This window comes from Lolium rigidum, chromosome 7 (genome assembly GCF_022539505.1).
Source record: "Lolium rigidum isolate FL_2022 chromosome 7, APGP_CSIRO_Lrig_0.1, whole genome shotgun sequence".
Lineage (NCBI taxonomy): Eukaryota > Viridiplantae > Streptophyta > Magnoliopsida > Poales > Poaceae > Lolium > Lolium rigidum.
In genome coordinates this window covers 320,009,725-320,022,826 of record NC_061514.1, presented here as the reverse complement: position 1 = coordinate 320,022,826, position 13,102 = coordinate 320,009,725, and the positions used below count along the sequence as shown (strand labels likewise).

Here is a 13,102-nt window from a genome sequence, read left to right as displayed (position 1 = left end):
AATGATACACCATCACCCATTTCGTGTACCCATTACTTTTCACGCAAAAAACGATAAACCATCACCGATTTGTTGTAGCCATTACTTTTCACGCACAAAAATGATACACCATCACCCATTTCGTGTACCCATTACTTTTCACGCAAAAAATGATAAACCATCACCGATTTTGTTGTAGCCATTACTTTTCACGCACAAAAATGATAAACCATCACCGATTTGTTGTAGCCATTACTTTTCACGCACAAAAATGATACACCATCACCCATTTCGTGTAGCCATTACTTTTCACGCAAAAAATGATACACCATCACCCATTTCTTGTACCCATTACTTTTCACGCAAAAAACGATAAACCATCACCGATTTCTTGTAGCCATTACTTTCCTTTTAGGCATTACTTTTCACGGTAAAATGATAAACTATACCCCCACAACGGTCGTCTCCTCCTTAATTTATTGTGTATAAACCCCCACAACGGTCATCTCCTCCTTATTTTATTGTGTAAACCCTACAACGGTCATCTCTCCCTTATAAACACCCACACGGCCATCCCTTGTGTCAATAGGTTCTCGCCTCTCTCTTCTTTCCGTTCACATACACTTTATCCATTGCCATGGCTTCCACGTCTCGGACGCGGACCGGAAGGGGAAGGGGAAGGGGAAGGGGAAGTGGATCATCATCATTGCCACCACCACCGTCAACACTGCCATTGATCATAGAGGAGTTCTTCATCGTCGACTATGAAGACCCTTTGGTCAAGAAGGTACGTACGCGTTCCCACATATATGATGCATGTGATTAATTATGGGCATGTTCTAAAAAACCTTTAATTTCAAGGGTTCCCTAATTTCAAACGATCGGCGCTCGATCTCTTTGCGGGAACTCCCAAAAAAATTTGCGGACTATCTTGACGGCAAGGAGCCGGCTAAGGTGTATGCGCGAGCGCTGACTGCGGTCCTCGTCTCTGGACCGTGGAGGTCCTATTTGACGGACAAGGCCGGATGTACCTCGACAAGGGCTGGGAGAAATTCGCCATCGCGCACGGTGTGGATTTCGGCTGGTTCATACACTTCAAATATGAAGGCGATGATGTGCTCACAGTGAAGGTGTTCGACGGAACAATGTGCAGGAGGTACTACTACTCAAGACGACGAAGATGCCGACGATGAAAGCGACGACGACGTGAAGCCATGCATCCATCCCCTTTAGATAATTAAGGGGATTATGACCAAGAATATATATGTAGCTTCATATGCATCGATTTAGAGATCTAGCTATTTTCTATATATTATGCATGTAAAAAATAATATCGCATTTCCACTATTATTCGAGCACCACATCCTCCAAACGATGCCGATGCCGATGCCGATATCGGCATGGTCGAAACGGCTATGCTCGCCGCCACTTTGCTAGGTCAACGTCGGGATACACAATGTTTAGCATAAGAGTCACTTTAGATTAAGCTGCGAAAATAGTCACGTGCCATGGGCTGAGGCGACCCCTACGGAGCGGCTCTATATTATATTCTCTAAATAAAATAGACGACCACAACGGTCATTGGCTGCGGAGGCCCCACGGAGCGGCAATATATAATTTTCAATAAATAAATAGACGACCCACTGGTCATTGGCTGCGGCAGCCCCATAGAGCGGCCCCATTTGTCATTGGCGGCACCGCGTATACAATCGGGAAATAAAACGGCCCACGCGTCGGCGGTAGATGGATCCACCCGTCGGCACGAGACGGTCGGCGAGGACCCGACCTCACGGTAATGGTAAGGCCTCTGACCTGACGGCAACCCGCGTCTTCGAGGGGTTTCAAACTAGAGGGAGGGGAAAGCTGAGGAAAAACTAACGAGCTGGGGAAAACTGAGTACAACTAACGAAGCAGGGGCACGAAAATAGAAATCCCAATTTCTTATGTTCCATGCTACTTTTATGATGATACTCACATGTTTTATACACATTATATGTCATTATTATGCATTTTCCGGCACTAACCTATTGACGAGATGCCGAAGAGCCGATTCTTTGTTTTTCGCTGTTTTTGGTTTCAGAAATCCTAGTAAGGAAATATTCTCGGAATTGGACGAAATCAACGCCCAAGGTCTTATTTTTCCACGAAGCTTCCAGAAGACCGAGGGAGATATGAAGTGGGGCCACGAGGTGGCGACACAACAGGGCGGCGCGGCCCAGGCCCTGGCCGCGCGGCCCTGGTGTGTGGGGCCCTCGTGACGCTCCCGACTCTACCCTTCCGCCTACTTAAAGCCTTCGTCGCGAATACCCTAGTACCGAGAGCCACGATACGGAAAACCTTCCAGAGACGCCGCCGCCGCCAATCCCATCTTGGGGGATTCAGGATATCGCCTCCGGTACCCTGCCGGAGAGGGGAATCATCTCCCGGAGGACTCTTCATCTCCATGATCGCCTCCGGATCGATGTGTGAGTAGTTCACCCCTGGACTATGGGTCCATAGCAGTAGCTAGATGGTTGTCTTCTCCTCATTGTGCTATCATGTTAGATCTTGTGAGCTGCCTATCATGATCAAGATCATCTATTTGTAATGCTACATGTTGTGTTTGTTGGGATCCGAATAATATTGAATACTATGTCAAGTTGATTATCAATCTATCATATATGTTGTTTATGTTCTTGCATGCTCTCCGTTGCTAGTAGAGGCTCTGGCCAAGTTGATACTTGTGATTCCAAGAGGGAGTATTTATGCTCGATAGTGGGTTCATGCCTCCATTGAATCTGGGGAGTGACAGCAACCTCTAAGGTTGTGGATGTGCTGTTGCCACTAGGGATAAAACATCAATGCTTTGTCTAAGGATATTTGTGTTGATTACATTACGCACCATACTTAATGCAATTGTCTACTGTTGCAACTTCATACTGGAAGGGGTTCGGATGATAACCTGAAGGTGGACTTTTTAGGCATAGATGCATGTTGGATAGCGGTCTATGTACTTTGTCGTAATGCCCTGATTAAATCTCATAGTACTCATCATGATATATGTATGTGCATTGTTATGCCTTCTTTATTTATCAATTGCCCAACTGTAATTTGTTTACCCAACATCTATTTATCTTATGGGAGAGACACCACTAGTGAGCTTGTGGACCCCGGTCCATTCTTTACATCTGAAATACAATCTACTGCAAACTCTGTTCTTTACTGTTCTTCGCAAACAAACATCATCTTCCACACTATACATTTAGTCCTTTGTTTACAGCAAGCCGGTGAGATTGACAACCTCACTGTTAAGTTGGGGCAAAGTATTGTGATTGTGTTGTGCAGGTTCCACGTTGGCGCCGGAATCCCTGGTGTTGCGCCGCACTACACTCCGCCACCAACAACCTTCACGTGTTCCTTGACTCCTACTGGTTCGATAACCTTGGTTTCTTACTGAGGGAAAACTTACTGTTGTGTGCATCACACCTTCCTCTTGGGGTTCCCAACGGACGTGTCGACTACGCGCCATCAGTATTCTGGGCAGACTGCCGTTGCATCGTCCTGTTGCAGTCAAGGTGGCTGGAGGTGGTTTACTGCAGTGTTTGGAGTTTATTCCTCAATGTGATTGGTCTTGTGAGGATTATGAGTTCCAAAGTACATTCAAGATTCTTCCTCTGAAGTGTTATGATGGTATTCTGGGTATGGATTGGTTATCAACACTGGGTACTATGCAAGTGGATTGGAAAAGGAAATGGTTATCCTTCACTTTCAACGATCAGTACATGTTCCTGCAGGGCAAGCTACCAGCTAATGTTGAATGCTCTGTGACTGAAATGTATTTGATCCAACAGGCAGCTGGGGACAGTGCAGAGTTGGTTTTGCCTGAAGAATTGCAGCAACTGCTTGCCAACTATCAACAGCACTTTGAATTTCCCAATGAGCTACCTCCTCGTCGTGGGTGTGATCACCATATTCCCTTGATTCCAGGGGCTTCTCCTGTCCGCAGTCGTCCTTATCGTCATTCGCCTGAGTTGAAAACTGAGATTGAAAAGCAGATATCGGAGATGCTGGCAAGTGGAGTAATCAGGCCTAGCACCAGTGCTTTTTCTTCGCCACTAATTGTAGTGAAAAAGAAGGACTCTACTTGGCGTTTATGCCCAGATTTTAGGCGTCTTAATTCCTTGACTCTCAAGTCTATATATCCTTTACCAGTCATGTCATTGATGAACTGTTAGATGAGCTACAAGGAGCTTGTTGGTTTACAAAGTTGGATCTTCGTGCCGGTTACCATCAGATTCGTCTTGCTCCGGGAGAAGAATACAAAAAAGCATTTACCACTCACCAAGGTCACTTTGAGTTCCTGGTTATGGCTTTTGGTCTCATAGGGGCGCCAGCGACTTTCCAGAGTGTGATGAACAAAACCTTAGCTCCTGTTCTGCGTCAATGTGCCTTGGTGTTCTTTGATGATATTTTGGTGTATAGTGCTTCCTATGAGCAACATCTACAGCATGTCCGGCAGGTCTTATCCTTGTTGAGTGAGCAACAGTGGCGCCTCAAGCCGTCCAAGTGTTCCTTTGCGCAGCAGCAAATTAATTACCTGGGGCATACAATTTCAGCAGCCGGAGTTTCCACAGATTCTTCCAAGGTGCAAGATGTTAAGGATTGGCCTACTCCAGCCAATATCAAGGAGTTGAGGGGATTCCTTGGTCTCTCAGGTTACTACAGAAAATTTGTCCGCAATTATGGGTTACTCAGCAAACCCTTGTCTAACATGTTGCGCAAGGGTGTGCCTTTCTGTTGGACACCAGAAGCTGAGTCAGCATTTCAAGCTCTTAAAGAGGCCCTGATTACAACTCCAGTGTTAGCCTTGCCTGACTTCTCTCGGCAGTTTATTGTCGAAACAGATGCTTCTGATTTGGGAGTGGGGGTTGTGTTGATACAAGGTGATCATCCTTTGGCTTTTGTTAGCAAGCCGTTGGGTCCCAAGACGAGAGGATTGTCCACATATGAGAAGGAGTATATGGCGATCTTATTAGCAGTTGAAAAATGGCGCAGTTACTTGCAACATGCGAAATTCCTAATTCGCACTGATCATAGCAGCCTGTCTTGTATATCTGATCAACGCTTGCATACACCGTGGATACAGAAGGTTTTCTCCAAGCTTATTGGCCTGCAGTTCAAGATAGTTTATCGCAAGGGAGCTAAAAACAAAGTGGCAGATGCATTATCTCGTAGACCACATCAAGATCTGTCGGTTTTGGCGATGTCTTCTAGCCAGCCGTTATGGATGGAAGAAATACAAGCTGCTTATGAAAATGATGCGCAAGCTAGGAAGTTGTTGGAGCAATTAGTATTAGCTCCAGATGGAGACACTCACTTTACTCTCCGTGATGGCATCATCAGGTTTGATAATAGAATTTGGATTCCTGATGTACCAGAGCTACAGAAGAAAATCCTGCAAGCTCTACATTCCAGTTCTGTGGGTGGCCACTCGGGTATTCCAGTAACCTTGCGTCGTTTGCATCAGCTATTCCATTGGAAGGGGATGAAGACAATGGTTAGGACATTTGTACAGGAATGCCAAATCTGCCAGCAAGCCAAACCTGACCGTTCCAAGTACCCAGGATCGCTTCAGCCCTTGCCTGTACCGGACATGGCCTGGCAAATAGTCAGCCTTGACTTCATTGAAGGTTTGCCAAAATCTGGTCAATTCAACTGCATACTGGTGGTAGTTGATAAATTTTCTCGCTATGCACATTTCATTGGTCTACAGCACCCATTCACGGCTCAAACTGTGGCTAAAGCTTATATGGATAATGTCTATAAGTTGCATAGTTTACCTGAGTCAATAATTTCAGATAGAGATAAGGTTTTTACCAGTAAGTTTTGGACTGAACTCTTTCGCCGCTCAGATACACAGTTGAGAATGAGTTCTTCTTATCATCCGCAAACGGATGGTCAAACTGAAAGGGTGAACCAGTGCTTGGAAGCTTATTTGCGCTATTTTTCCCATGCTTGTCCCAGGAAGTGGTCAGAATGGTTATCCTTGGCGGAGTATTGGTATAATACCAGTCTGCATTCGGCCCTGGGTAAATCTCCTTTCGAGGTCTTGTATGGTAGAGCTCCTCGGCAGCTGGGGATTACTGTCAATGATGCTTGCCCAGTTACTGATCTGGATGCTTGATTATCTGAACGCGACTTGATGGTCAGATTGTTGCAGCAGCATCTGCATCGTGTCCAACAGCGCATGAAAGCTCAGGCAGATAAAAATCGCAGTGAGCGTTCCTTTTCTGTTGGTGACAGGGTATTTCTCCGCCTTCAACCATATGTTCAATCGTCCGTGGCACCTCGAGCGCATCACAAGTTGTTGTTTAAGTACTATGGTCCATATCTGGTGTTGGAACGTGTGGGCTCAGTTGCTTACAGACTAGAACTTCCGGAGACAAGTAAAATACATCCAGTTGTTCATGTCTCGCAACTGAAGATTGCCAAGGGACAAAACTTTCAGGTACCAGCAATATTTCCTTCATCTGATGATGTTTGGCAATTTCCTCTCCAGATCCTTGAGCAGCGCCCTCACACTCATGGTGGCCGTGTCATTACTCAAGGATTAATCCATTGGTCATCACAGCCACCTTCAATGGCGACCTGGGAAGATCTGGAGGAACTGAAGCAAAGGTTTCCAAGAGCACCGGCTTGGGGTCAAGCCGGCGAACAAGGAAGGGGGATTGTTAGGCCCAGTACTAGTGCTGGGCCTCCAGCCCATCAAGAGAACCCTACAGAGGAGAAGAGGACCCGCAAGCCCAACCCACGATACTACGGTCCAGACTATAAGTAGTTGCTCGTGAGCCTGGCTCGGTGGCGAAGAGAACACGGCTCAGCCGTTCGCTTGTAATCTTATCTTCCTTCCGAACTATTCCCCAACTTCTGTACTCGCTAAGATGATTGCGTGAGGAATTCGTACCGTGATCTATGAATACAAACCCTAGTGTTAACATAAACGTATTCACATGTGGGTCATGTACGTACAAACACAGTATATAATTACATAACAGTACAAACGCTTGGCTACACACACGTTTATTTATTTGTATATGACTTCTGCATATGCATGTATAACACTGGGTGGCTGAGCGCGGCGAATAATAATTTTATATATGGCTAGCTTTGGAGAGGGTACGTAGGTCGTGGATGTCTAGAGGTCGACGACCTTGAAGTGGTCGCGGTTCTTGACGACGACGTCGTACATGTGGGTGGATCGGAGCCTTGAGAAGTCGCGGGGCACGGAGATGAGGTCGACGCCGCCGTCGCGCTTGTGGAGCTGCACGATGGCGCGGTCCTCGTAGTAGCGCTCCCACCCCAGCGAGCCCAGCCTCCGCTCCAGCGCCTGCAGCGACTTCATCGTCTCGTTCGCCGGCACGTACACCAGCGCCTTCCTGCTCGTCACCTCCGGCTCCAGCTCCATCACCCCGTTCTTGAAAACCCACACGCCTCCCGCCGCCATGTTAGACGACGATCTCCTGATTAATTGTTGCGCTGGAACTGGATACCTAGGCTCGATCGAGCTGGTATTGTTTCTTTCACCCGCAGGTTGGTTATCTGCTGCTGGTGTGAGCAGTACGTGGTTCATTATATAGGCGCACGAACACGGACGGAGCAAGTTGCAAGTGAGGATGTGTCGTCTGTGTTGTCAGTATATTCGACGGCGCTGTCTGCGCACATGAACGAAAGATAACAATGTTCGGTGGCGCGTGACATGGACTAATTAAGGAATACATGGGCGAGGGCGGGGAGCAGGCGGCGCTATCGCGCGCACGAGGGGCTTCACGTGGCCGCGCGCCTCGGCGTCCGCACAGTACAGACCGCTGACACTTGCCTCCACCGTCCGGTCGGCCCGTCGGGGCAAAGCCAATGGGTTTTCACGAGGGTGCCAGTGTGTGCGGCATGCCAAATCTGATCACCACTAGTTTTTCCTTCTCAGTCGCGCACCCAAAGATCTTTTCCACCCAACGCGACTTAATATGGTGTTCGGCGTCCTGAGTCCATCCCCGGTCCACAGGGGACGCTCTGGGCGCGCCGGACACAGCGAGAAGCGAGGCGGGGAGTGGTGGACCCGACGCGTCATTGACACACGAACGACGTCCAACCGTCGCCTACCTAGTGACGGTGCAGTTGTCGGGAAGGAAAACCGTCGCAGTGGCAACCGCGTCGATCAACGCACGAACCACCGGAATGGAGCGTAAACTCCGTGGAAGAACAACTGTAGCCCTCTTCGATATCTACACCGCCATTCATCCCCGCTCAATAAGGCCGTACGTCTGCGCATTCCGATCTCCAACCAGCAGGCGACATTCATCTCTACGACGCCATGAGCAACCACTCTTTGCCATCGGACACCGATAGCGAGGGGAAGCCATCGGGATGGCGCCATTGGTGGGAAAGAGATGTCACGCCTAGCATCTCTAGTTCCCCGCCGACGGAAGGCCACGAGGAGGAGTGGGAGGCCGACGAAGGCCAGGAGGAGTTGGAGGAGGCCGCCGAGGAGGTGGAGGCCATCGTCGGTGATGGCCATGAGGATGAGGTGGAGGCCATCGCTGACGACGGCCATGAGGAGGAGGAGGAAGAGGATGGAGATGCCAGGTGGAGATGTCTGGAGGTGGAGGAGACGGTGGCAAAGAAGGAAGCAAGGGCCCGTGCGAAGGCGAACACGGAGGCGCAACCGACGAGCACCGCCGACGACGAATACATCAAGAACTATCTGTCGGAGGGAGGCAAAAGCTTCTCGGATGCGTCGAACGTCACTAATTCATCGGAAGAGGTGACAAGCAGGAATTGCTTACGTGGGGACGACGACGTGGGGCCATCAAAGAATAGTAGTTTTAAAAATTAGTACATATTTTTCAATTTTTTTATGTGTAATTTGTTACAATATGGTGAACTACTTTAAAAATCTCGATTGTATATACAAATTCTTTCTCTCTATTAAAATAAAAATGCAATAAATAAATAAATAATAAGTTATTTAATATTTGAATACGTATTTGAAGGACGCGGCTAGGCTCCAAACGCTCGTTCCGGTGCCATTTAGGAAACGCTTTGAAATGCTAAGTCTTGCCGACGGCGATACCAAAGATTCTGAGACTAGCTAGTGGAAGAAGAGACTGACCGCTCGTCGTCGACCCCAGCGATAGTTACTTGGCTGAAAGCTCGGTTTTACGAGTGTGTGCTGCGAATAGCACTGCGCGCGGGGTACATACGGCTGCACACCGTGTCCTCGCATGAACAGTACGCTGCCCGCACGTGAGGGTGTCTACCTGGCGTGCACACATGGACTACGGCCGCGTCGCTCAACGGTGACCAAGCGTGATCGGCAGATAATATCGTGGGCTGGAGTGGTGGAGCTTTGGAGGAGAAGGACGGTCAAGCATCAAGGGCAGAAAAGATCTGGTGGGGTGGTGAACATGGATCGATCCATCCATCTGCTTCTGGGCACGTGCTTAGCAGCTTTTTCTATGAATCCAGGATCTCTATTTAATTTTACGGTTTTGCTAATTCTTAGTCTATTTAAAATTAACTTAATGCTCAGCCGGTTGTGAACCATCCGTAGAATTACACCGTGATTTGTGCCAGCATTAGTTGCAACGTAAATTGCTACTGAGATTTTTCCAGTTGTGCATGTGACGCAGCTGAGGAAAAACGTTTGAACCATTGGATTGCTTTATGAATAGACTTTTGCTTTGAATATTTGTTTGCTTGACCTATTTATAATGCAGGAACGTGTACAACTTGTAATAGCATACAAATATATGAAAATTATTTTAAAATAAAAAATAAAATAAAAGGGGGGGGAGGCGGTGGCGGGGGTAGGCTGCACCCCTGTCGAACGGCCCCTAAACCCTAAAGGAGCATCATCATGTGCGTGCCACGTAGAGGACCTTTTGTCCCGGTCTGTGTTACCAACCAGGACAAAAGGGGCGACCCCTGCACGCCCCGCATCGGCCACGTGGTGGACTTTATGTCCCGGCTGGTAAGCCGCCCGGGACAAACCCCTTTTGTCCCGTTTCCGTTGTCCCGGTTGGTCAGCCGGGCCAAAAGCCTCTTACGGGCCAAGACAATAGGCCTATTTTCTACTAGTGTGTCCAGGTGGGACATGGCTTCGAACTACGAGCTGAAAGGATGAACGCATAATAACGGTGAAGTTCACTAGTTCAGCAAACCAGATAACTACAACACTTTTTGTTGAAATGTGAGCATACCCAGCCCTCTGCATCAATCGATGCACACGGCCTTTTTATTTATTTAAAAGTCTGCAATGCCAAAGTTTACATCAGGAAACAAAGAAGGTTGAGACATGTATCAACCCTCCAAAATGAAAAGCAACATATAGCTATCCATTATGCAGCCTACTAGTATGATGCCACCGAGTAGCTCGGAAATAGAAGTTCTGAGTAACCGTTTGCAGACGGTTGCATCCAATATTCATATCCTCCCGCTGGTTCTCCAGGAGAAAGTACACCCATTTTTTAATCGAGTATGCAATAACCTGCAAAAAGTTTATTCCCTTCTATTTGTTATACGAATTCGATAGGTATACGAATTCGTTCAGGGGAGAGCCAGGTCCTGATGGAGGAACTAGATCCCGTGATCGATTCAAACAAGAAGAGGACATCGTTACGGAATCGGATTGCCTACATAAAAGCCGTCCCGTCTAACCATCAATCGTGAAGGTCCAATTTGTTTCCAATCGACATTGCGTACTACAAGAGCGAGCGAGTCTGCGTCCATCTCCATTGCCGCCTCTGGTCAAGAAACCTCAAGATATGGTGAGAGATCGTTTTTCATTCTTGAAATAGCTACTATTCCGATTGTATTTTTTCTGGCTAACCGGTGTGTGCTTTGTGATGGCTTTAGACGCGACGAAGACAGCCCTGCGAAAGAGATGGCCGTATTCGAGAACTGAGGCGCGAATTTGATGAAGCAATCTCGCAATTCGGAGGTCAACCCCGTGCTCAAGGAGAATCGCCCGATATACTCAAGCTAAGCGGTCTACCCAGCACTCAAGAACATCTGCAAGCACTGCGGTGGGAATTGACGGCACTAATCCGAGAAATTGAGGCCAACCCGGTGCTCAAGGATTGCAGCAGGAACTACTCTCGGGATGCGCAGGTCAACATGCTCAGGGATACCGCTCCTCACTGGTCATTCCGTTGAGCATGTACAGCTAGAACTGGATTCGTCAACTTTAACGATCTCCTGCGGTGGCAACATCGTCAGCCAGCAGCATCACATGCGCGCCAGCGGCGCCCTCCTCATCTCGAAGCCGAAGGTGAGTGAGGAGCAGGACGACGAGAAAACCTGAAAGGCTGCGCAACTGGCGGGTACGAGCGCCAGCAACGCAGCAGCGACGATCCCGATGACTACCCAAGGCTGCACGCGGAGTTCACGGCGTCGCTGAACGACAAGGACGCCTGGAGGGGAGACCTCGACTTGGCAATCGCAATGTCCATCTGCGACACCGTAAAGCCACTCGTCGACGTCACTGACGAAGGCGAGGCTGGACCAAGCGGCGCGGTCAAGGACGAGCCTATCGACGAGCCCGATGAGCGCGGCAAGCAGGACGTCGTCGTCGACGACATGTACAACTTCCACCAATACTACGACGCCTATGGCTGCTGCAAGTACTACTATATTAGGGTTTAGTTTAAATTTCATCGAATTTTGCTCAAATCTATGTAATATATAGCAAGTTTGAATGCATTCAGTTGTTTTCGCTTAAATCTAAAAAATCTGAAATTTTATTTGGGGATGCGGCTGGGGAGCGACGTCCCCTAAACACGACACGAACGAAATACGTCCTCCAAAGGATAAATCCGACGCGGGTTGGTGACCTATTTGTCAGGGCCACAACAGGGCGGTCAGTATCATCTCTGTCTCCATGGCTGTTCTCGCGCTCTCAGTCGCACTACCTGTCAAGATGTTTTTAGCCCCTAAGAAACCTCAAGATACGGTTAGAAAGCTTTCCAACTCTTCGTTGTGTTTCACGCATCAATCAAATACGGTAGCTGACTAACCTGCTTTGTGATGGGTTTTCGCGGCGGGGACAACCCTCCAGGTCCCAATGTGATCACCGTGTTGAAGAGAAGATGCAGGAACTGCGTGAAGTACTCCTAAAACACGAAGCTCAACGTCGTGCTCAAGGATGAGGGCTCTAGAGACACCTGTTGAGTTCGGGCTCTTAAGTGAAGGCTCCAATCCAATGGGGACCTGCTGACTAGTGACTACTCTATTCGTCTATGAGCAAAAGTCTATTTAATTCCTACTTTGGTAGTTTGTACTACCACTTCAAAGACTGAGTTCACTTTTGTCCTGATGTTGCTAGATTCAAATCCTGATATCCGGCTGCAGTTGTACTCCTTATTAGAGTGAACACTATTGGTTCGGTTTCAAAACAAAATGTAGTCTACAGATTGGTTCGGTTTGTAAACAAAATGTGCACGATTAGTGCATCTTTAGTGGACGATCTATATTTGGTCCTCTATATATCGCCATATGCACCACCGTATAAAAAGATTCTGTTTTAGACCTTAGTCTATATATATTCAGGAGGGCTATATATTCTTTATCCTATATTTCAATAGTAGCTTATAACTACCATTCAACTATACTTGAAATATGAATATCATTTCGGTGGTATATTAACTAGAATCTGAATCTCAATTCTGCAAATCATAATATTGATATAATCTTCAAAAGTTGGATACATTAAAGCTACTGAAGAAGAAATATCATTCAAGCGCATCTGGTGTAGTGGTATCATAGTACCCTCCCACGGTACTGACCAGGGTTCGATTCCCTGGATGCGCAATTTATACATTTTGCTATTTTTTATGCTTATGCTTCCTTATTCAAGAACTAAATTGAACTCTTTGTTTGTTTCATCACCGAACATCATTTTGCCCTTTTTTAATCGCTACTTTTCCTGCTTAATCTCTTGTATGTTTCATCATCGAACACCAGGGTTCGATTCCCTGGATATGCAATTTTGTCTTTTTACTTTTTTTTTTTTTTGCTTATGCTTCCTTATTCAAGAACTAAATTAACTACTTGTATGTTTCATCACCGAACATAATTTTTCCCATTTTTT

At 47.3% G+C, this 13,102-nt stretch overlaps 1 protein-coding gene and 1 non-coding gene across 2 annotated transcripts; one reads left to right on the top strand and one right to left on the bottom strand.

Moving 5' to 3' along the window:
- Positions 1-7,022: 7,022 nt before the first annotated feature.
- On the bottom strand, positions 7,023-7,547 carry LOC124677871 (flowering-promoting factor 1-like protein 5). The gene has a single exon (XM_047213823.1). The coding sequence runs from the start codon at positions 7,460-7,462 to the stop codon at positions 7,154-7,156; it is 309 nt and encodes a 102-aa protein (XP_047069779.1). The 5' UTR covers positions 7,463-7,547; the 3' UTR covers positions 7,023-7,153.
- A 5,204-nt stretch (positions 7,548-12,751) lies between these two features.
- Positions 12,752-12,822, top strand: TRNAG-CCC. The gene has a single exon. It is a non-coding gene; the product is annotated as a tRNA-Gly (tRNA).
- Positions 12,823-13,102: the final 280 nt, after the last annotated feature.

Excerpts from the sequence above, each read along its gene's own strand:
- LOC124677871 (XM_047213823.1), bottom strand. The coding sequence starts at position 7,462 with ATGGCGGCGGGAGGCGTGTGGGTTTTCAAGAACGGGGTGATGGAGCTG.